A 26,426-nucleotide genomic window follows, 5' to 3' on the forward strand; every position below is an offset into this window, starting at 1 on the left:
ATATAACAAATAATATATATTATAATGTTACATGTTATGAATATATTAATTATAATAATGAACAGCCTACATTTTTAATTTATTATAATCAAAAATTATAAATGTCTATTTTATTTAAATAAAAAAATATATAGAATGTTAATATTTATATTCCTTAAAAAATAATAATATAAAACATTATTTTAATAGAAGAAATCTAAAAAAAGTGATAATGGAAAATTATTTATTATAATTTTTAATTACATTTAATTATTGTATTAATTTTATAGAAAAGTATGAGATATTAAAAATAAGATTCATATAGTAAATGTAAAATGTTTTCTCGGAAATTGTTATGATGAGTGATAAGAATAAGTATTTATTCACTCTAGTTTTTAAAAGAAAGAAAGAAAAAAAATTCATATTACTCATCACCACTGTGCAAAAGAATCTGCCCGATATGAAAAAAGGAATAATAAAGAATAGAAATGAAAAGAGGATCGACGGTTATGTATCTTTGCCTTCTCGGCAATTTCGCACAGTTACATTCGAGATTTATGGTCCGATTTCGATTCCATTTTGCGCCGCGGTTTGTTTACTTATTGGCATCCAGAATATGTGCATGGGTTGATGTTGCGTCCAGGTTTGTATCGCTTCGATGCTATCATCCCAGATTTATCTATTGTAGCTATTGAGACGAGACGATGAAATAGAGATGATCATGCGATGCGAAATTCAGATAGTTCCTCATAAATTAACATGAGATTCAAATATTCATGAATATTAACAAATGTTGTAATAGAAATTTGAAAAAACATTCCAAATATATAAGCAAGCTTTATATATTAATCCTTTAATGCATATTTCTTCATAGTTAATTATTATTAATAATACAATAAATTAATTTTTTTAATGAATTTACTGGCATTTTGAATTATTAAAATTGAGCTAAATTATTATCTCTTTTTGTTGTCTTTCTATTGTTAACTAAATAAAATTTTTGATAGTTATATAATTTCTTTGTTATTTCTATTAATAGAACACGAATTGACAGAGTTTGATAGTTTAAATTAAGAGCATTCTATTGCATTAATTATGATGTTACTTTTTCTTCTTTTTCTTCTTCTTCTTCTTGAATTTAATTTACCGTGTGATATCAACCACGATATGCAATATTGTCATATCTTTCACATGAGAATATTTCTATTACTATTATCGTTGCTTCTTAATTACTCCGATCGGCATTAGTATTCATCGCGTGATTAGGCCTATCGAATTATATAGCATTACGGCGATAAAAGATGGAAATCATTTTCAATCCCGTTGTATCACTAGATCGATAGGTCTGAAGCATATTGGCTTTATAAATTCAATATTGCCTGCACTACAAATTGTATTCGCGAGCGAGATGTATTGCTCGCAGAAATTACCTCTGTATCAAGATAAATAATTTTTTCGTATATCTTAACAAAAGTAACACATATATGAATATATAAAATAAAATTCATGATTTTTATGTTTAAAATGATCGATGATCAACGTCTATACCTCCAAATTCTTTATTCTTACCACTTTCATATACTTTTTTAAATCTCGAAGAAGAGTTAAAATGTTTCACTTCTTCTTGACAGTATATTTGAGAGTTAGTAATACTGTATTGGTGGTAAGATAATTATGTGCGAGTGAAACGAGTGAAACGAATGAAACGAATAAAGATTAACGATTAGACACAGATCGTTACATCGACGTATAATATTATCGAAGATGGAAAGGTTGATTAGTTTATTATTATATATCAACATAAAAATTAATAAGACAAATTTTTTTCAGGGTCAATATATATATATATACACACACACACACACACACACACACACACACACATTTAAAAAAATGTATACACATAATATAATACATGTGTACGTGTATGTTGTATACGTATGTATACATATAATCAACATAAGATAAGAGCTATTGAACATCAGCATTCTTAAAGAAAGTTGTTTATACATATGACTACACGTATTGCGTATATAAGAGAATATTAAAGTAATATGTTTGTACATGATAAAGACTCATTGAAATTTTTGATAAGTCTTCTTTATTATCTCCTATCGTAGGATACATTGCTTGACAAATGATTATACAGACGTACAATACCCAGCAAATCGTTCGCTTTGTATTTTACAATTTCGTCGGCCAATACTCCGCACCTTGTTTGCCCTCACAGTTATTTACAGAATATAAGTTTAATTTCAGTATACAATGTGGAATCTGAGAGACGATAGTATGTCCGCCGTGTGTACGCCTATATGTGCCTTTCTGACCATTTTGGTTCCTTACATCTCGAGTATTTATTAAATAATTCATTAAAAAGATTTTTAACACGGTAAAAATTGTGCGTTATTCCTGGCATCATCAGATCTTATCAAGATGGAGATATTAAACTTCGTTCCAGATGTGTATCTTTCAGGAATGCATGATCGTCGGAAAAAATGAGTTTATAAACGAACCTCGGAAAACTTTAACTATGATTAATTCGCGGACACAGCAGGTCGCTATAAGCGTATAGAAAACTTTGTTTTGATCGACGACGCGCGCGAAGTTTACGAAATCAGACATTTATTAAGATTTCCTCTGCTCTTATATAAAGAATTATTGAGATGATTTATGAGCGAAACACGGAAGGGATTAGACTGTCGCATTGTACGTTATTTAGCAAACATCTTATATTTCTCTTTTCCAGAATCTAATAATAGTTTAAAAATTTTAAAACTATTTATTCACTTAAAACTTTTTGTAAATCAGAGATAGCGCTATTAATTTTTAAGAAAACAATTTATTGCAATGTCTTTAGACGAACTCGACTTTACTTTCTGATGTTATATGTATGCTCTATGCAGAAATAAAAACGAAAATCTGTATCTTACACAAAGTCTTCGTACATCCTTAACATAAAGTAAGAATGAATATTCCTTAAGTTCTATCTTTATAATCTCAATTACATGAATAAAATGAATCCAAATCCAGCATGGATATTTCTTGCATATTTGCAACATTTAATTTCCTCTCTCACGTTAACAAAATAAATGAATCGATAGTATAATAATGGAAAATTTCTCAAGTTATTTTTGTTGTTCAATAACAAGATCTATAATAACAAGAGTTTCCCACATTCACGTCTATTACATTCTAGGACAATATTATATTTACAGCTGTGAGCTTCAGTAAAAGCGATCGACAAGCGAGTCATGACGAATACGACTCGAAATAACTGGATTTGACGCGTTATCTAACAATAAATTCTAATATAATGTTATCGTACAATGACATATTAATGCTATGTACAAGTAATAATGTCATAATGTCATCAGTATATATTGATATACTTGGTTTGTGAACAAAGGCTTAAAGATTCGATTAAATTATGCATTATTTCATTAAAAAATATCATAATTATAAAGGCGTAAATAAAATATTCATTTCAATATTTACTTTAAATATTCACTACATATTGGCGTAACAGTTCGTAATAAGTAATTATAAGTTTGTTGTAATGAGATGGGACGAAAATATAAATCAGAGATACACTTGATTGGACTTAATATCAATTTGTGCTAAAATATTACATTACTGAGACACGGCACACTTTTGTATAAGACTATAGAAGGACGGTAGAAGCAAATCTCGTTACTTCATTAATTATAGAAGTTGAATTGTCGTCAGAATATTGTTGCAACTTAGATATTTATAAATGAGATTTCACTTCTGGGATATCTCTTCGAGATTTCCTCTCTTACAATTTCTCTTCCGACGTTTCGTTTCAGCAGTAACGCTAATGATTTCTTCAGATAGCAAACACTTATTTACTTAATGTTTGCCTTAAATCGAAATATATAAATAATTATTTTATTCTAATGAAGAAATAACATTGAATAACTTGTCACTCGAAAGATATCCGAATTATGGAGGAGAATAAAAAAAAACAAGAAGAAAAATGAATAAATTACAAATAAGCACACTGATCAAATATTGCTAACTTTGTGCGAAGTGAGTTTGCTGTAATTTAGTAGCACTTTACTCAGATCCTTTGAAATGACAGTAGCCAGAAGTAGCAAGAACACTAATTGCTCTCGGTAGAAGCGCAATTGAGTATCAAGAGACATAGATTTGACTTTCCGAAGTTTTCGAAAACTCGACGAGCTCACAGGCTGATTCGCGCGTAGAATGAATACGTAAGGCGACAGCAGAAAACCATTAATTCCATTAAGTCGATTGTTGGAAGGTCGGACTAGCTTTGCTTTTCTTCGCTCTTTTTTTTTCCCAAGGTTGAAACGCACCAATGAGGCTGAATCCCGTGGAGTTTGACTTTCATTGGATATTTCTCGTGCAAAATTGTCGCGCTAAAGTTTCGTGTCGACCATCGAGAGCTTTGAACTCGGTTATATTTCCCTGGAGTACGACAGAGGAAACCGGAACGTAAGGGCGAAAGATGAGGAACTACATAGGAAAGAAAATCCTGTGAAAGGAGAGAAGCCGGTCTGGACTTTTGCCGCGTTGGGACCTCGTTCTAGACTCATAGACAGCGTTATATATATGGATGTAAAAAATTACTAACCACAATCTGCTATATATTTTCTAATGAGATAATTATGCTAATCAAGGAAAATAAAGTTTCTTTTTTCTTGTGAGATAATGCACTCTCATTTCATAATCTGTTAGAAAATTATAAATCAAAAAGAAATAATATTGAAAAAATAAAAGAATCGAAATGATAGTCATACTTCTATTCTTATTCTTATTGAAAATAATATAATAATTGAAACAGTATAGAATATTATATATTATCAAAATCGTACTGAAAACTAGATAATTAATAATATCAATTTTAAACATTTTAAAAGATGCAAGATTGCGCATGTTTTTTTTTAAATTTTCTTCATTTCAAATAATAAAATGATGACACGATACAATATATATATGTTTTCTTGCTGTAGCCAAATTCGCTTACATTTAACGAATTCAATATTCGCAGTGAAAAGTTACGTCAAACTTTAATTCGCTTCACAAGTTCACCTCGTAAATGAGTTTATTATCTCGAGAAGAAACTTCGAAAGAATTAAAAGATCTAAAATAGCACGACTAAAAGAAAACTGTAAGTCCTAAGTACCATACAAGAATATCGATTAATACAACTTTAATCAAAGCGTTACGCAAAATATCAATCGCGTGATATCGTTCTCTTTTTTTTTTTCAAAGTACCCTATTTTTAATCAAGAAATGCAGCGGCCAACTTTTAAGCATTTCTTTCGGCATTCGCAATCGTGACACGCCGACGGTTATTGCACGTTTCCTCGCGTACACGGGGACGTATATGGAAAGTTGTAAATAGATTCTCGCAACAAATCGCCGTAGCGCCAGCTTGGAGCAAGCGCCCGACTCGAACTCGAGTGTGAGGAAGTTTGTACGGGCGGGTTGGATCGATGGCTGGATGGCCTGGTACGAGCACCAAAGTAAAGTTTGTCTTGGCTGCCGGCCACGACCCTCCATCGAATCACCGACGGAGTGATAACGATAACTCTAGCAACTGCTCAAGCCAGTATCGATTGTCATTAGACACCGTACGAAATTCTCTCGCCTGCAAGCTGCACGGCGGGGCTCTACAGCCTTCTCAGCGATTCACTCGGCGCTTTTAATATCGAGCGTACGATTGCTCGTAAGTGAAGAGACGGCCGACAAAATCCCTTACACTGTATGATATGTTACAGGAAACAGAAGAAGGGACACTTTTTAAATCGCTCTGGAACCATTTCATTCCTCTGTATCGTGCGTGATTTCACATCAGTTTGACGCAGTTTTCACATCATACTCGCAAAAAAAATTTATCTAATATAAAAAAAAATACAAGTTAAATTTAACATATATTTTATTCTATCTTTATATTAGATTTTAAATTATATAATCTATATCCGCGTAAGGATATGTAAAGAATATTTATAATGTGGCAACATAGATGTGACATGCTCATAATATTAATCGCCATGCACACAGATCGCCCCATACGCAGCGAAAATAATCATTTACTGTTAATTCACAGTTATGCTTTGTTTACGCATTTTTTTCGTAGACTATTCGAGTATCAATATGAAAGAACAGGGATAGTCGTCCTAAACGCAATATCCTTAGGGATTAATGCCTATCCGTAAATACCTTAGTTATTGTTCTTGAGCACAGAATTTGATTTCATTCATTCATTAGATTCTAGCGTCCAGCCAGATGGCAGTATAACAAATAACACATTACTAATTATTATTACAATATTACAAGATTTGCTACAATTATCGCTGAACAAATGATCATTTCTTCTAACTCGCCGAGTTAACATTACAATTAAAATATTCCGTAGATTTTATTTGTATATTTGAACAATCAATATCTTTAAATAATTCCTTTATTCCATTGAATGCTACATTCCATTAATTGTTCCTACCATTCTCCGGAAATGTAATCTTTGTTCAACGACAATCGGATTGCTATCTTCGCAGCTTTCTGTACGGCAGTGTGATTGAAATTACAGGTAGAATTGCAAGGACATAGGAAAAGTGACAGATCGATTAATAAACTGGTACGCGCGCAAGTAACCGCGTATGTGTATACCTTTCCTATCAGACACAATCTGTCTGAGCTAGACGCAAGGATCGATAGCTTAATTATATTACAGATAAGAACGCGTTTACTTTGTGAACGCTTAAATACGGAAATATAAAAAATTCTTACATGTCCCTATCTAAGTAGGCGTGTAGAAACATTAAGTCGATCTCCGTTCGCAAGCCAGAACGTCCTCGAAATCTCATTGAATATTAAATAGGTGAGCTACGCTCAAATCCGTGGGAACATCTAGACCGATTTCGTTCACAATCAAAAGATTTCACTCCGTGCTTAAAAAATCAATATCAAGCATGAACTCAATCTCATTATCAGAAAAAAAAACATGAAATTAATTAAAAAAAAAAAACTTTTGATTTTGAAAGTTTTCACTTGAATTATGATGTTATTATTCGAAAAATATATTTATTCAAAGGTCATTGCTAGCTCTGTTATTTGATCATGAGTTAGACTTTCGCAAAAATAGATCGTAAAACGAATGATAAAAGTACTTCCGCAACACAATATGTATATCGATTTTTGAGGAAAAATCTAATTTAAAATCTTTAAAATTTACGTTTAGAGATTCATATGTGCATATTCGATCTTCTCTATTTATGTTGAAATATTTTCAGAATTTTATCTTAGTATCTCGTTTTTGTATAAAGTACCTAAAGCATTCTTTAAGACATTGTTTTTTTAAGTTATTTATATTGAAGAAATATCAATTTTTCAGACGATTCCACAGTTTCTTAGGAAACAGCAGCGGTATACGTGACGCGAATAAAGAAAATAGGGAAATAAAAGAGGAGTTTCAACATTCCCGCGCACGAACAGCATACCAGTCGCGAATGAAATGCACTATTGCCCCTTGGGAAATTATTTTATGCTGGTCATTTGCTCTATTCATTTTATCGACGACGTAAATGTAATTTCCTATCGTTAATGTCGGTACGCAAATGTTTGAATCGTAATGGCTAATTACTCATAGCTTCAATTCCTGTGGAATTTTGTACTCTTCGTGATTTCTTCAATTAATTCGTATTACTTTAAAATACACGACGCAAAGTGACTGCACTTACGAGCAGCAATTTTAAATGGCATGTCTGTATCTTGAAACTACTATCTTTAATTTGTATCCTTAGCGATAAAATCAGCGTAAAGTAAACTTCGGCAAAATCATTTGCATTTTATCTTTTTGATATATCCTTTTGTGAAAGTAACTTCATACTATTTTAGGAATATCTAGCAAATATTTATTAAAGACACTTCAAAATTAACATAACAATGTCTAATAAAAGTTCAAGAAATTTCTACATTTGAATTTCTCCTTTGCCTATCTTGGTTGTCTATTACTTAAAACTTATGTAAGATACTGTATCAAAAACATGATATATAATTATAAAGATACTTTAAAAATTAAAATCATTTATATAGAAGTAGAAAATTTCAATATTATATCACGCTATTACTATTTTGTTTCAGTTACGATCGTGATATAAATTTCGAGATGAAAGAAATAATAATAATAAAATGATTGGAACAAAAAAATTAAATTATTGAATTTCTATTTTTATTAATTTATGTATTATTCTTATTATATATAAGCGAAAATGAAATCTATTTTATATTGATTTCAAGGAGGACGTCCTATTTGCATCAACGGTTTAAGCACTTATCATTTTTGAATTTTTCGAATGTGTTCCAGATAACGCTCTGCATATTCATTAGTATTACTAATTAGTATCACTAATGGAAACGTATTAATGATTCTATCATTAATCGTTGAATTTAGACATGTAAAATAGTACAATATATTAAGATAGTGTAAAAACATTATATACAATTGTTTATCACATCGTAAAAGAAAGATATTAATAGACAACTTCAGTAACGAAAGTATATAATAATTAAATTTTAAAAATTCATATGTTTGAAAAATTTTATAACACTATATTTATACTTCTAATAAAAAAAAACAAAAATATAAATTTTGAGCACCATTACTTTCATGACTTTATTAAAGTCATTAGTGGGTCTTAACTATGAATTCAACGTTAATAATAGATCCAACAAAAACGTTTTTGTCGCGATCTGACAACACGCATTTTTTTTTAGCATATATAACATGTTATATATACCTATTCATTTGGATTACGAGCCATAAAAACACTGCTAGGTAATCTCCAATTGATTGAACCTGGCCGCCAGACTGTCATTCTCCGGAAATCCGCGTCTAAGTTTCACATTTCCGTATTTTCCTCGGCCTCTTCGTCGACCTTGGGTAACATATAGACAGCAGAGATCGGTGGGACATGATCCTCAAGCTTCAGGATCGGTTTGCAATCTCTAGTAACGTCTACCTGATTGAAGGTGTCTTTTAGGATGTTGATCTCATTCTCGTGCGCGAATATATTGGTAGGTGGTTCCGTGCCACATATATTGTTCTCGTCGGTGCCGTTCCTGTGGCACAGATTGCCCGACGGAAATTGTCACGAAGTCAGAGCGAACGGATCCGTCGACAGCTCATCTACAGACGAGCTTGGCTTCACCGGCTCCGGCTTGTCTGTTTGGTGACTCAGCCGATGGACAATTTCGTCGTGGAGGATGTTGAAGCACATCGCCGTCAGGGCCATTCCTGACATTATATAGCAGGAGCAAAACCAGACTGTCACGTTTCTCGAGTCGGCGAGGGTGTGGCGAGGATAAGAACCGGGCACCATGTCGCCGAAGCCGATAGTGCTCAGGCTCATGAAGCAGAAATAGCTTGCATCTAAATGTGGAAGAAGCGCTAGCCGTTAGCTTTTAGAGAGTATAAACTTTATATATATATGTACATATATCATGTTTACATATACTGCACTATATGTAATACGTCGCAGAATTTATGCCAATCTGATACGGATACAGAAAAACGATCACGTTAATTTTTTTTTTTTTAAACGCTTTGAGGCTCATCAATATGCATTTATATTAAAAACTACTGAAATTCACGTTGATATAGATAACGCAACACTGAACACAATTTATAAAGTTTTTTTTTCTAACATGAGCGGAACTTACCTATGAATGACCAACCATCCAATTTATGCAGAGTGAATGCTCCGGCAATGATGTAGCACAACATCGCGCCAAGGCAGATACTGATTGGTGCGAGTATGGTAACATTTGGTCTGTCACCGGAACCAAGACTCGAAACTTCGTCTTTCGGGCTGGCTTTAATTTCCACGGTGCTAGTGAACGTCGATGCATTCGCGCGAACGTAAAAGGGCTCCTGCAGCTGTAACTGTTGCTGCTGCTGCTGTGCCAGCTCCTCCTGCTGTCGCTTTTTTCTCATCCGTCGCTCTTTCTCCTATATATGAGAAAATATCCGAAAATGGAAAATCCGTTCATATCTGCATGTCAACACATGTGAATGACCATTCTACATGTGTACCAATTACAATGCGTCGCAACACTTTCGAGTGAACGCCAACATCGTTTACACTCTTGTGTTTCGAGTGCTGGGGATTTCGAAGGCTGATCCAATTTTATTTGAATAGCGCTCTAACAATAACCAATCAATGGTACGGCAGCGATTAATCCTTATCGATCGTCAACAGGACACGCGTATCCTGCCGACATAGGAGATGCATGTGTCGAATCGGTGCGACATATGCATTTCCCATCACGTATATCCAGTTTATCTAAAGAGAGGAAGACCGTATCACTGACGTTCGCGATTAAATTTTTTATCATCTAACGATGAAAAATTTTCAACGAAGCACGCCATTGCTAACCTGCATCCGCCTCTCATCATAACAACAATAGCCGCAATTCGAGCAGAGGCAGCAACAAAGAGCTCGTGTAAAAACGCCCCTGGCGCATCTCGACAAGAGACCTCCCGCACTAGACAGGTAGACCAAGGTTAAGGGTATCCCAAGACTGGCGTAACCCATTGTAGCAACTTTGCCCCAAGTAGATTTCGGCGCAATACTTCCGCAACCTGTGAACACAGAATAGAAAAGAAATTTAAATTTATTAAGACGTTCGAAATTGATATGATATAATCGGTACAGAAAGTACATTGCAATGGTCATTTGTAGCGGTATTTAATTTCTTTTATGAAGAAAGTTCTAGCATACGATACCATAGCGATATTACAATGGAAAAGAACAGCGACAAACTCCGCAGTAGTTAATTTCTCGCAATGTTAGCTTGCTGGATACTTAAAGGATAATATCCGCGGTGGTTTACTCACGCTAATTAACCGCTGCGGTAATAAGAACTTTGTGTAATGTGGGATCATGAGTAAATTGATTTGTGTAAATGTGTGCACATATGTATGATATGTGTATGTGCGAATAAGCGTCTAAGGTGAGCTTATATATAATATGGAAAATATTCCCTTTTTAGTGATTATTTCTGTTAGCGGGTTTAAAATCTTGAATAAAAAATAAAATTTATTATCGGTGATTTTGCTCAAAAGTAATTCTGTTGTACAAGATTTCTTATTATAATTCATATCCCGAATCAAAATTTGATTACAAGTTTTACAAAATCAATATCCGGGTCAACGTGAAATCCACGCTCAGAAAGTTGGAACATAAAGCGTTTATAAAAATTTGTAGAATTTCTTCGGTATCGTAAAAGCTTAAGTTTCGGCAAACGTCGATCAATCGTAATCTCCAAAAGCGATTCTCGCAATCGAGCAGTGGAATTTATAGTACGGCAGAAGCGTCCAATCGGGTTGCTATCCATGAATAAAAATATCTACGGTAAAAAAAAAAACCTAACTAGAGTTTTTCTTCAATTTCACAAAACAATCAAAAGCGTTATTTGATCAAGATACGAAGCTTAATAAATTTTGACCCGTATCGCTGTGATGCAGGAAAAGAGACAAGCTACATGAAAAAACTATTTTTCTTGTTGCTGATTTATAATGTAAAATTTATCTGATGACAGTTAATCATTATCTTGACAAGTTTGTAAGAGTAAACAGCATTATTTATACAATATATTGCCAGAGAGGAATGTCAATATTGTTGACATCTAGAATTATCTCAGTTATTTTGTCATAAAATTTTTTATGATACTACTGATTGAAAATGTTTCACAAAATAAATTATTAAAACGGATGATGACTTTCTGTCATAAAAAATATTGACTCTCATGAAAATATATATATATATTATAGTTCAATACATTTAGTATACCACGTGTATGTGTGCGATAATAAATATCTATTCATATCTTTTAGTAAAATGCGATTGCTAAAAGAGGTGTACCATTTCAGAGTCATAAGACTTCATATATTTTCCAAATATTTTTCTCATAAAATATTTTTTATTGTATAAGAGTAAACAATGTCACTTATATGACAGCATAATGTGCGCATATCACCAAATACTTTTGATAAAATATTAACGTTCGTATGTTCTAAGTTGTTTACATCGATTAATTTTACTATCATGACGCAAAAGTTTTTGCGAAAGCAGAACAGCAGCAGCAGCACCAGCAGTAGCTTTGAAACTCTATTTTACATACAATCCTGATTATACACGATCCTTATTTTTCAAACAGAATAATACGTTAAGTATTGTGGAGCTATTTTATCGCCGACAAACAGCATCATTAATCTCCGCAGAATAAATAGAAGCTCATTCTTCCGTGAAAATGCAAGAAAAACGATACCTTTCCAAAAACGCGTGAGCTTTTAGCTCTCTCGCGGAGCTGCCGTATTTGCGCATCGTTCAATCCCAATCCCGACAGGTCGACCTTACGGACGAGCGATGGAAACAATATAGAAGTGCAATATGCAGTTGTGCGCGCGTTTCGCAAGTCAATCCAAAAAAATTACGTATACACGAGAATAAAAGGGACAGCAATAGAAAGAGAGTGGAAGAGAGCTGTTACAGTGCGCGAAAGTCCTGAAAAAGCGCTCGGCCGAGATGCGGCGCGAATCGATTGCTCGATGCCGCTTAAGATAATGGATCACCTATCGGAATTGCCCCTGGTACGTATATGATAGTGGCAGCCGGCTGCATCGTCGATGGAATTGCAGCCACGGAAACTCCGCGAACCATCCAGCGAAGGCCTATTCGTCATTGTCCTGCCACCTTATCGTTCACGACAGTGTGACCCTTTCGGTCGCACGTTATCTGTTGTCATTTATTAGGGGACATAGTAGATTGTCAGCTTCGGTTTTATTGGCCAGTCGAGTAAAAATATACCGTGCTCAATCAGAGGAGAACAGCAGTGAGCTTTGTCGCGCGTAGCTACCAGAGTATCTCGTTTCAAACTGTATGTCTAGAAAAGATATGAAATGACTTAGAACTTGTAAATAAGACTATAAGGTGTCGCACATTAAATATTGCATTTATATGAGCGTTATTTACGTTATCTTATACGTTTTCATGATTACAATAACTTCTGTAAGGATGATTATTAATTTGGATATATTAGTTAATCAATTATTGCGATAATAAGAACTTTATGTAATGTTACATTAAAAAATTGATTTACGCGAATATTCATGTGTGTACATGCGTAAATATCTGAGAAAAATTTGCTCAAAGGATGATGTAAAAACTAGTTCTCTCTGGTCTTAAAATCATTTTTATTATTTTTAATAAAAAGAATGTTTAGTACGACAGCTCTCGCATAAAATCAAAGCACGAGGAAGAAATCTCTTCGAAAAGATATTGAAAACAATCCGTGAGATAACAATGAAACCAATGAAATTTTGATGCATCAATGACAATGCCGCAAAACCTGATTTTTGATGAGCGAATTTTTCAAACAAAGCTGATCCAATGTTTTCGTATTTTTCCAGCATTCATATTTATTCTGTGTATATTTCCCGACATGAAATATTTATATTGTTTCTCATGCAATCATACAGTGATCAATTTTTAATCTATTGAAAGATCGAATTGATACATTTTTTTATATGTAATACAACATCAGAGTCAACGTATGATTTGCGGATAAAAAATATGCGGCTCCTAATCGTGTGTTGTTTAATAATTAAATACCATCTGCCACGATGTATTGCTAGTTTTGAAAAGTTTATATTTTGTTATAACCAAATCGAATCGACAATCCGAGGATTAAATTCTGCGATAGAAATTCAATAGTAGCATAATCTCTTTGTAATATAAAAGTAATATAACATCTGGGTCGTTTAAAGATGATATCAAGAATAATAAATCAAATAACCGTATCTCATTTCGATGCAACAGCTCAGACCAACCAAATCGAAGGAACTAGTGGAAGGGGAATACCGACGTATGGAACAATAAAATTTAATTATCAGTTAGCAATAACATGCGCCTGTTAAGCTTATTCATTCTCAGCCGGTGGTCGCGTATATGCATCTACATAATTCTAACCACGTCAATTCGATTGTTATGCCATATAAAGGCACCGCCCTCGTTAAAACTTATCTCAGTCTTCGTGATGCGCTGCAAGCATGATTTTAAAATCTAACGAAATATTGTGTAACGTGAAACGTTTTACACGTTAAACAACAATCGAATATTTTATACAATTCCATTTGATCTGATTTGGCCATCATTTTTAAAATGATAGTGAACAATGTAATAACTATTATTTTTATCGTAACAACTGGAACAGCATTCGTGCGATGTGCATTTTCAGCAGTAAGTTTATTATTGTCGACATAGATTTTTAACATTTTAACAAAAATATTATAATACTAGAAATAATATAATACTAGATAATAATATAATACTAGAAACAATATAGCGATTATTTTTTAGATACGAATATATTATAATTTCGATAATCTGTATAAATAACTAAAGCAGAAAAAATTGTTAAAATTTGTTAAATTTTAAAAACGAATTATCTACTATATTTTATTAGGTATTTTATTAATATTTTATTAGGTAAAATGTAGTAATAATAATAATGTGACTTCTTTCATTTTCAGGGCAAACACGGTACCAAATTAAAAAAAGAAGTAAGTGAAAATATAAGTCTTTTTCAAAATTATATAATAATCTTAAAATAGGATAATAACAAAATTATATACATGAATTTTATTGTATATCGTAATTTAGTATAACGATAAAAGATGTTTTTGATTGAAGGCAATTGAGTACAAACCAAGTAATGATGTTCTACTACATTCTCTTTCGGACTTCGGCGTCGTACGAAGATCATTGAATCCGATGACATTATTCGGACAATATAGCTATGAATATCAATTAATAAGTGATCAAAATGTTTCAAATGGCAAAACTAAAAAGAATGCAGTAATAGAGAATTTAAAACTATCAGTGACGTTCCGTGATAATATACTTTATATCTTCTCGTACTTGCTTTACGGCCGTGAAAACAATTTGACGGAAGAACAACATACATCCTTGGAAACGCTTTATCAATTCCTCAAGAAGAAAATGGTTTATATGTACAATTTATTACCTATTTTACCTAAATTGGACATCACAGATAAAAATCAACAGACAAGAATCGTATTGTTATCGCTGATAAAAAATCTACCATTTTACATTCAATGTACGGCTAAATATTTAGCCAATGAAATAGAATGGAACAGAATTGATTTAAATACTTTACTAAAATCAACAAAATCTGAGACATTTGATTATCTTGCCGACATTGATTTAAACACGCTGTCAACAAATAGAATTAGAAACGAAGAAATGATAGGATACGATGAAAATTCAAATATCACCCAGAAAGCTCTTGGTCCAGTATTTGTCAAACTTATTTATAATTTACAAACAAAAAAGCTATCTTTATCGCAAGAACTATTCGGTTTGATACTGATAAACTTACCAAACCTTAGCGAGGATCCCGTACTGGAAGAAAACGTCAGATATCTGTATGATCTAACAAGAAATAATATCATCGATAGTAATGATTGGGATTCAATCAGGAAAAATTCCATTGACAATGATGCTTATACACTTGTTTTTTCTATCTTAACCAAAATTCTTAATTCAAACGTACAAATGGTCGTAAAGGATTCTACGTCTTACGTATATCATCACTTGAAGATTATAACGATTCCAACTTATCTTGATTCCAACTTAAAATATATGCATCATTTGCTGGAAAAAGATATAGATATAGGATTGCTGCTTTCTGCCGTTATTCCTCAAGAATTTGATGAAGATACAATTCGTATGAAAGATCGTTTACTAACGTACTTCATACGCAATTACAGAAACGAAGATATAACTAAAATTCTTAAGGGATTCAACAAATTTGCCTACAACGATCCGTTAGATCTTCTATTGGCATTTCTAACAAGACTTATAAATCGCGTTCTAAGCTCTCCAAATACTAATTCAGTACAACAATTGGCTTCAGCTTTGCTATCAGCTATATTCATGAAAAAGTATTCTAGAATTTTCACACCGTTTGTGTCACCCGAAATTGATGTATTGATACTTTTAGAATCTGTGCAGATCTCTGACGTGGATCAAGTACTTCAGTCAACAGTAGATTCCATAAAACTTGAGTTAATTTCAAAGCCAAAATTATCTGTACTTTTGAGTACCTTAATACCAACAGAAAAAGAGAAGTGTGAAACACCAAAACAGTGTTTGGTGAATACATTCCAGCAAGTATCAAAATTACAAAATAATATATCCTTGACTTTAACGACAAAAATTCAAAACATAGCGTATATTCTGAAAACAACTTCACAGCCTCAGCAACTAAAAGAAAGCCGTACTATACAATATTCCATAAAACCAGTAGATGTAAATCTCTATCTAAATCGGGATCGGAAGAATCCAATCGCAGTGACAATAAAGACAGATAATATGTATACAAATAATGTACCTTCAGGTAGCATCAACGGAGTTTCGTACGTATGGAACTTAGATAAATATGTTGATAAAACTGGTCCCGCTGTACAAAATGAATTGCAAGTTGAAACTGTAGGATGGGAAACAGGAATTGCTACAGAAATCGATTTTACAGAACCAAAGATGGTATCGCCAATGATAGATCAAATGCATATCACAGAGATAAAAATCCCCAAACTAAAAGTCACCCTGTCAAAAGTCAACCAGCCAAAATTCACCCAAAAACACATCACTGAACATGAACCTAGAGAACGTATATCGAATCGACCATTAACTTTGAAACCTTCGTTAACATTAATATCTGATGTTCCTTCTTTGGGAACTTATTATCCGACGCAGAAACCACGAAAAATGCAGCCGCGATACTCAACATTTATACCGACCGATCGTGTTGTTGATGATAGTAATATAATAGAGGAATATATAAATATTCCGTCTTCAAAAATAATTTACGGTAAAAAAAAATCACCGAATACAAGTAAAGAAAGTGAAGATCAAACTTCTTTATCGGAAGAAATAACTAAAGAAGAAATAACTAAAGAAGTCACAACGAAGAAATCTACTAAAACTAAACCAAGGGTAATTAAACATATTAAATCACAATTATTAGACAGCATTGAAAAAAAAGTGCATTCTGAGAACGTCGTATCAAGTGCGATAGTATTACCTCCGTCTATAGAAACTGATCAGCCTCTTAGAGTATACCTATTTAATAGTAACGTCCCAATTGCAACGACGAGTGATGATTATAACACAATGGAACCTGAAGTCGTTTTACCAGATATCAAGGAACTTCTAAAACCGCCGGATATAGATAAGTTCATGCAAAGTAGTGATTCACCAATAGTAACTCAAGTGTTACAACCATTATCTATTATATTTGGTAAAAATTATATTAAGAAAATCCTGAAGAATGTGAATATAAAACATTATCCCACAAATATTGCATTATTGTCAGCAATACTTAAAGAAGCTATAACTTATCCGGAAGTAACACAGAATTCGCAATTGACAAACGTAATTAATCAATACATTGTCAGTATAGAATATGTGAGTCCAACGATATTATTACCCGTCATAGTTTCGTCAAAGAAGTTGCTATCAGATATTATATATTCTACGTTTAACCCAGATGACTTAACCCAAGGTACAATTAGCGAAAATCCACCTGATGAATCATTACCTGACAGTATCACTGTACCTCTCGTCAATCCTAAAATATTGTTGGAATCTATAAATCCATCTAATCCTTACGTTGATCTGCTGCCTACTTTGGAAAAAGGAGATATACTTGCGAAAACAATACAACCTATCAGAATGATTTTCACATTTAAAAAAATTGCGGAAATACTTGGACCAGATTTTCAACCATTGGTGTATCCAAATAAAATTACACTTCTGATAACGCTCTTGCACAAGCTACAGAAAAGTAAAATAATTCAAGCAAATGTAAAACTGAAATCCGCAATTGATTCTTATTTACAAGCTTTTGAACTACCATCGATAAGCATTCAAGTATCTGAAGATCGTTTCGTGAACATGAAATCTGAAACTACAGGTCAGTGGTTACCTGAACTAACGAGTTTGATTTCTGCTCTTCCAACACCTGAGACCGATACTGAAACGACAATGATGGAAGAGATAGAGCAATATCTCGATGATCCAACTCTTTTGGAAAAATTAAATATAGCTAAACCACCAGTAACCATGTCTCGCGGAGAACTATTGCATAAAATTATTCGTATTTCATTGTCCGGTACAATAAATATCGATAAAAGTGTTCTGAAAGCATTTAGGTATTACAAGGACAAAGTAGAATTCATCGATTTGGGTGCTCTGCCCATCATGTGGATGTGGGTCGAAACGTACGTATTTAAGGCTGAAGTACAAGTAGGAGACATGATTCAGAAGACGGTGAACTTCGATCAATTGTCATATAAAGAAAAATTAGCGTATAATGATGTAATAACATATCTAGCTCAAAATCCTAATCTTCTTCAAGACAACGAGGACTTTGATTTTGAAAAATATAAGACACAAGGGAAATTTGTTAAGGGTTTATTCACATATTTGCTGATGAAATCAGAGATCAATAATAAGATTAAAAAGAACATTAAAATGATACTTTCACACGTGACGGAGATTGGGGCAGGCGCAGTCGCGATGCCAAATTTATTTGGATTTTAAAAGATTAGATATATTAATTAAAATCTAATTCACTAATTGAAGGGCTCTAATCAAAGCAATTTGATCTGAATTTAAAAGAAATAGGAAATAAATATAGATATGTCTCACAAAACAAGTGTGTGTTTCATAATAAAGAACTCGAAGTATTCTTTATAATAAACAATTTACTACATTATTGTAATATTGGCTCATAGAGCCAATATTTAATATTACATATTGTGCATGCAAAATCGATTATATAATTTAAGATTATAAAAAATGACACATGTAACTGTCTGTTTAGCGTAATTTGTAAAAGAAAGAAAAAAATAGAAATAGAGAGAAATTCTGAGAACTTTATATCTATTTGTTAAGTTAAATAAAAAGACTTATAGTAATTTTGTATTAAATTATCATCACAGTTAGATCTCCTTTATTGATAAAATTGATAAAGAATTTTCCATAAGTTTCAAATCGATAGTCTTCCAATAAGTGACAATCATTCGTAAATTCTCGTTACGTGGCAACCTAGAACACTCGAAAGTTTATGCACATTAGGAAGATATTCAAAACATTTCCCTTAGTCGAATTTCTACTTCCTTTCAATCCTTGCAATTACAGATATAAATACACATATATATAAAAAATTAATTCTTTCTTAATTCTTTCTTATTTACAATTCTAATTTATGAATACAATAACTTATGTTATAACTATAATTATATTTAATTAATTTACGTTGAAATACACGAATTCACATAATGAATAGAAAATTCGAATAATACTTAATGTAATTTCAATCAATAGTGTTCCAAGAACCTAAATCAGTATTGTATCTGTCGAGATAATTTGTGGCCAAGACTTTAATATAGCGTAGATACTTGCAACAAGTAAAGTTCGCAGTCGGCAGTATGCGGCGTCGCTACGTCTTCATAATGTATTCTAAGTAGCCATAACAGTTCGGCAAGTAAAATGAGTTGCGTAAGAGAAAGCGATTGGCGAAACTTCAACTCTATTCGCATTTGTTCGTTAATTGCTTTATCCGAGAACTTCGACTGCCGTCTAGAAGCATATTGTAATAACGTAAGCATCTTAAAGCACTGCGGTATGATAAAAAATGAAATCTCATTAACATAAATAATTATAAAAGTTATAGAATTAACTGATACCGCGCATATTTTATTGAATATCTGATTTCTTTTTCTACTGCCTTCAATCTTTAATTCGCAGTTTCAGAGTATTACGAACGTTATTATTTTTTACAGTCTAATGAAATCTCTGCACATCGCATTATGCATTCAAAAATGGACGAAATAAAAGCGCATACAATTTTTTAAAAATAAATAGATACGCGGGTCGATGTAACGAGGTGGCTTCGTCGCAATAAAAATGGAACAGACACGTGACACGCGAAGCGGAACGAAACGAGAAACGGAAGCGACGGAGGGATTATTTATTTTGCACGGCGACCGCAATCCGCGGGGATATTTTCCGCGAGACGCCCGGCCAAACTGTCTGGAAAACGAGGAAAAATTACATCGGTGAAAAATAATAAAGTGCGATCTAGCTACAGTCGTAGGCTGTAAGCGGTATGTATGTACCTGTTCCAAGAAACAGCGATGGTGATAGAAACAATTGATAATTGAAAATAGCATCAATGCCGCGATAAACATGAGATAGATAAGAAGAAGATTGATATCATTCATGGATGATTTAAATACCTACGTAAATAATAAAAGAAGTTGTAAAATTAATTAATAGATATGATAAACAGCGCGCGTTATATAGAATATCTAATTTCTTTTTCTATTGCTTTAATTCCCAGTTTTGGAATATTATGAACATTATTATTTTTACATTTATATAAATCGTTTAAATAACTATATATGTGTCTTGACTTTTTACATTTTATGTACATTACAAATTATTGGAGAAATACGAACGTTCTACATGAGTATCATTGAAACTTATTGCTTTTCATCACGTGGTACTTCGGTCACATCAGAACTTTTGTTGGCGAAGACAACTTAAATTGAAGCGAATATCTCGGATATTGTTGTTCTTATCGCGCAAAAAGAACAGTAATTCCAAACTCGCAATTGCTACCAACTAGCTTGCCAGCGTCTGTGTCAACGTCACGAATCCGAAAACTCTAACCGTCGTAAACATCCTAAAACGGAGATATTTCGTCGAGCAATTCTGTTCACGCCAACTTATCGCGTAACACCGTTTCACCTGTTTAATTTAGCGCCCGAAATAATTTACATACGGCAGGACGAGGGATGGGCTACGCTCGCGCAATAACATCTCGAAGATGAGCCGTATGCTGCGCTAGGCGGATGCATCGTACGTGCAGACGTGTATTCCGGGGAGGGTTCACACACCCATCCTCTGACGGTACGTCTCCGTGCCCGACGTTCCTGCTAGAGAGTTCCTGGGATCCGACATAACCCCTGAGGTCGTAACGGTAAGTCTCTCGGCGTGAGGACCCGAAATTAATAACGCGACCTGGCGCAAATACGGCGCACATAATTAAAGCGATATTACGATCTGAAGCAGCCGCAGTATCGTCTACCGGTTGCCTGCGTCGAAGATGTTATTTAGCCCCTCTCCGAATTTGGGTGTTGAAAGCACAGGTATTATGTTCTGATTCGCAACTTGCTCGCGGCTCATTAAGAACTTAATTAGGCGGTAAGACAATAGAAATCAGTGATTGTAAATAATAAACCAGTGGACCATTTACGCAAAAAAAAGAGAATTAAATTGGAATAAGACATGGTTAAAAAATATCATTAAGATATCAGCAAAATAATTTATTAATCTGTTAAAGAAAATGAGACATAATGTTTTAATCATGCTTCTCTGATAACAAAATGCAGTCGTTTTAAACATAAAGAGAAGCTATAGGAAGTATCTCAAGACATATAGGACGTGCGTGACAGTAATCGCAAAGACGACAGACTTGGTAAGAGTTTGCTAGAGTAGGTCAGGATACGAACGGTATGTTTAGAATGAATGAGACAAGAAGAAAAAAATAACTGTAAAAGAAACAAGAAAAACATTAAAGGATAGAAGTATTAAGAAAGAGAAAGGAAGCAATGGCTCTCAAGTTTTATCTTTCGGAATCTTTTTTTTTACTAGCAGAGAGGTTTCAAAGTTTTACAAAATGCAAGTGAAAGTTCATATATTCATATTCTTTTTAAGAGTCACTTTTTAAAGCAAACGAGATACATATTCAAGCTAAATAAAAATTACGGAAAAATTCCGACGTCATTTAATCTTTTTTTGTGTTTTTATTAAAACACGAGAATTTCATCTCATAAAAGATATCTAAATAATCTAAGATAATCAACCATGATATATTATCTTCTTCGCGGATTATATGTATTTCTTATTCAAAGCTGTCGCTCGCCATTGAGAGTCGCTGCGTTAAGAGACAAGGTGCAACCCTGATGTATGGGATACTCCTCCGCGGGTGTTTCTACACGGCAGCACCGTCAGGGAAATGTTACCCTATAAAATATATCTCGAGCGTTGGCTTATGCCGCGCGAAACCCAGCAAGATGTTTCTATTTCATAGAAACGCTCGTCTTCCGGCTTAGCAGGGCATGTGAAGGGTAGCATGACGAAAGGCCAGGACGTTGATAGGGCTAGACTGTAAATCACACGAGAGCTATTCGATGTCTAGCTACGTCCCGCAATTCCGTCCAACGAGTTTGCTAGTACTACTCAACGTTATCGCACAGATTTTGTCGAGGACAGAAACGGGCTGTTTTAGGCGAGGCTTTAAGCGAGAGATCTTCATGTGTAATGTATCTTCTTTTTTTTCCCTGCTGCAATTGATATGTTTGAAGTAGCTTTAAAAACAGTAGATGTGTTACGTACGTACAAATTTTGGAGAAATATTCTGGAATTATTTATTGAATAAAAAATATTTAAATATAATATAATACAGTAAAAGTGAAATAATACAGATATAAGTATAAAAATATGAAATATATATTTAAATTAATTTAAAATTCCATTTAACTGTGTGTATCATAATATTATGTCAATAGTTTCGTGAAATCACTGCAAGAAGAGGCAAATTATATCTGTTATAGAAGCATAAGCCGATTGGTTGCATAGAGACAACGAGGTAAGGAAATAAGGACGCGATAGAGACAGATCATAAATCACGCACCAACCATTCAATGTGTGCCTATATTGTGTGCTACCTCCGGGAGATATCGTTATCATATAGTGACTCTCATAGCAAGAGAGAGTTGCAGTGTTTTATGAATAAATGCACTGAAATAAACAATTAACTTTTATATAATTAAATTATTTTTATATTTATCGTGTCAAAGAAATGGCGACGTGTATAATCCATTTATTCAATTCTTTTTATTATTCGCGTAAAGATATACAACCGCATAACAAAGTTATGAGTAAATATGACACGAATAACAAACACCGTTCGATATGAGTGTAGTAAACTTTGACATATTGAACTCTCTCTCGGGACAGTCATGTGCATGCGTAAAATCCTAAACAATGTCGTTATTTGTCTCTTCTCTTCATCATAAGAAGCTTATTTCTCCGCTGGTCCATCATCCTCTCACGATAACATTTCCTCTTAGCTTTAACGCCTCGCAGTATGAAGCGATGTAAAACGCCAGCGAGGATCTCGTAAAGTGCACGAAAATTCCACGGAATCCTAGAAAAATTTATGATCCGGATGTTTACCAACATGGAATTCTCTCAGGTACTTCCGGACAGTATGGGATAATATAGAACTACCTCCTTTTGCTCTCGCTACTCAGGGGGTGGCTATTAGTAGTAATTACTGAAGTAATAAGTCTCTGCCTAATACTTCTCTCCTCCGACCTTTCATCTTTGCTCCTAGAGATGCTATTGTTGCTCCACTTTTGTCGCTTTTCCAGAGTATATAAATTATCTCTCCTTCTTTATCTTCATGTAAACTTTCTCTTATCCTCATTTCGAATTATTTGATTTCAAATATGTATAAAGTAAAAATAACTTTTACATATTTTATGTAATAATTCTCGGAAAAATTGCGTGAATGCAACATAAATTTTTAATTCTGAAAGTACAACATGACCGAGTAACGTGAAAAGCTACAACGCGTAAAATATTTCAAAATTTTGCTCAGAAAATACTATATTGTAAGTACACACACACACACACACACACACACACACACACACACACACACACACACACACACAAAGAAAATATTCCTAATAAGAATTAGTTAAATTTATTGCATACTTGTACTTTATACATATAAAGTATATTCAACATAAAGAAATATTAATCTTATAAAATCTTTTAAGATTAATTAAAAAAATCTATTATAAAAATAAATATAAAAATACGTAAGTATATGTAAATGTGATAAAACACGTGGTTTCTATGACATATATTTGGCAAATGTCCACAGATTAAACAGAATAAGTGACGAAAAATCATTTTTTACAAGAAACATTAGCACTAGGAAAGTTAATTGCTTTTTGCAGAGGAAAATCACCCTACATGCTACTGCACAATGTGCTTCATTAACGTTTATAACTGGTAAAGAACATTGCACTCTGGTCGAGCGCGTGCTACGCTCAAAACTGCTTAAAAAGTCGCTAGTAGGAGGACGGGATATTATGGGTTTTCCTACTCAAAACTATAGTTTTTAATTACGTTCTTTCTAACGAGATTTTATTTTTTTCCGCATTTTTTTCGTAACATAGCAGCAAAGACGAAACTTGAATTTCGTGCCATTTTTCCAGAACAGAATAATGCTCAGCCTTTCTCTAGCTCTTGTTTCAACTATACTATTTGCTATCTTGAAAACCGGCATGAGAGATTTACATATTTGATCTCTCCGTGGCTCGCTTTATTAATGTTTCATGTTTTCATTTGTGACCTTACGTAGAATTTATGATGTCGGTGGTTTATGCGAATAATGGATTACTAATGTCACTACGTGTGAAAATTTTTGTCTCATAAATGGCAGGACATTGCATGATAACGCGATTTATCTTGCAAAACATATTTAGCGATTTGTCAAAAAATAGATAACGTTGATGATATTCCATTACATTATAAATAGCGTTCTTGTATCGCGTAATGTCTCTCATAAGGAATAATGTATTTAGCTATACCTTTATCATTATAAAAATACAAACTCTTGACAGGAATTTAATAGTGCCTTTCATTAAGAATAATAACTAAAACCATTACAATGATATTCTTCTCATCAAATACCATCACTGCTCTTCATCATTATCTCTTTTCGACACTTAAAAGCTTACGTCAACCCTCGTCTTCTGTATCTTCCTTCAATATCCTCTCGCTTCGCACTTCTTTCCTGTAATTCATTAGTCTTCATCAAGAGTTATCCGCAGTTGTGCTAAGTATCGATATTATCAATCCTTTATATTTTAAAATATGCCGGGTCAATACTGTTTCTATGTAAAATATGTAATCAAGAATATTAACAAATTATGAATATTTTGTGTATGCCATGTGGGGTTAAAAATTATTAATGCAACACAACTTTTAGATTTAAAATTCCTTTTAGAAATCTTTACTAATAGTCACCATATATTAAAACAAGCTAAAATATAAATATTACAATTTTTTTCCCTTCTAATACTATGTTTCTGCGTAACGAAATGTATAATTGGCAATTACAGCCAAGCGTATCGTTAATTAGTAGCGAGCACCACCACACGTTCGATAGCTTTAGTGCAGTAAAATCAATACATCTATCTCTCTACATATACGTAGTTGATGGAAAACATACAACAGAATAAAATAAATTCGTATTTCTCAAATATATCAAAATCAATATTATCAACAATCCTTCTATGAAATAAAAATATCAGATTATATACATATACCTGAGAGAATTTTGAAGCACATCTGTGAATAATCCAGGATTGTGCAGTACAGTTAATGACATATGTGTACGTATGCACATGTATACGTGCCTACATAGATAACACTAGTATCCACTACATTAGTCGTCGAACAAGAACGCAATATACACGATCGATAAGGTGCTTGTAATAGTAGTTCACATATATCTCTCTCTCCTGCGCCTTCAGCTTTATCTTGGATAGCGATTTTCTTCAGCAGATCACGTTAGGTCAGGTCGATAAAGGCTCAATATTTGCTTTGTGTTCAGCGCTGTATATGCGCGAGCTTCTCGTTATCGGGACTGTGTACACAATCGGGTAGAAACTCTTCGGACGTAGTAAGAGCCTGGCTAGATCGTAGAGATGGGAGATGAGAGCGCGACGTGAGAAGGAGTCGATAACATTACCGTACGCATACACGAGAAAAGTATATAACATTCCTGTTCGATTATCTTTCGGGAGAACTGATGTCAGTCGACGATGGATCGTTCTGAGGAATGGCAAGGATCAACTGTCACTTAAAAGTACGAAACTTCTATCTAAAGATAATATCGGGCATTGGCATCTGTCATAGTTTCTCGCGTCGCTAGCCCGTTGGTGAGGAGAATACAAATATTCTTTAAACAGGCCAAGAAAATATTTATTGTATCCGTTTTAGTCATTGCATATGATTTTTTTTTTTGTTAAACATAGCATCCTGAATTCAAATGTGATTAATTCTTTTAAAATACTACGAATACAATTATAGGTATACACAATTATGCTTTACTAATAAAAAGAACATATCTTTAAATAAATACTATTTTCAACAATTGAGACAAGCAATTAATGTATTAAACAAATGAGCAAAAAAAATTATATTCGAGGAAAACGG

At 33.3% G+C, this 26,426-nt stretch overlaps 2 protein-coding genes across 2 annotated transcripts in view; one reads left to right on the forward strand and one right to left on the reverse strand.

Moving 5' to 3' along the window:
- Window positions 1-9,035: 9,035 nt before the first annotated feature.
- Window positions 9,036-26,426, reverse strand: part of LOC108689800 (TWiK family of potassium channels protein 18-like) — a 52,765-nt gene continuing 35,374 nt past the window's right edge. Inside the window, exons 3-5 of the mRNA XM_018196735.1 lie at window positions 10,404-10,609; window positions 9,688-9,976; window positions 9,036-9,397 (exon numbers count right to left, since the gene is read on the reverse strand). Of these exons, the coding sequence (XP_018052224.1) occupies window positions 9,117-9,397; window positions 9,688-9,976; window positions 10,404-10,609 (776 nt within the window). The 3' untranslated portion in view covers window positions 9,036-9,116. The remainder of the gene's footprint in view (window positions 9,398-9,687; window positions 9,977-10,403; window positions 10,610-26,426) is intronic.
- Window positions 14,071-18,734, forward strand: LOC108689799. Its single transcript, XM_018196734.1, has 3 exons — window positions 14,071-14,267; window positions 14,561-14,590; window positions 14,721-18,734. Exons 1-3 carry the CDS (start codon window positions 14,190-14,192, stop codon window positions 18,654-18,656), a joined length of 4,044 nt encoding a protein of 1,347 aa, XP_018052223.1. The 5' UTR covers window positions 14,071-14,189; the 3' UTR covers window positions 18,657-18,734.

Source organism: Atta colombica, unplaced genomic scaffold (assembly GCF_001594045.1).
Source record: "Atta colombica isolate Treedump-2 unplaced genomic scaffold, Acol1.0 scaffold277, whole genome shotgun sequence".
NCBI lineage: Eukaryota > Metazoa > Arthropoda > Insecta > Hymenoptera > Formicidae > Atta > Atta colombica.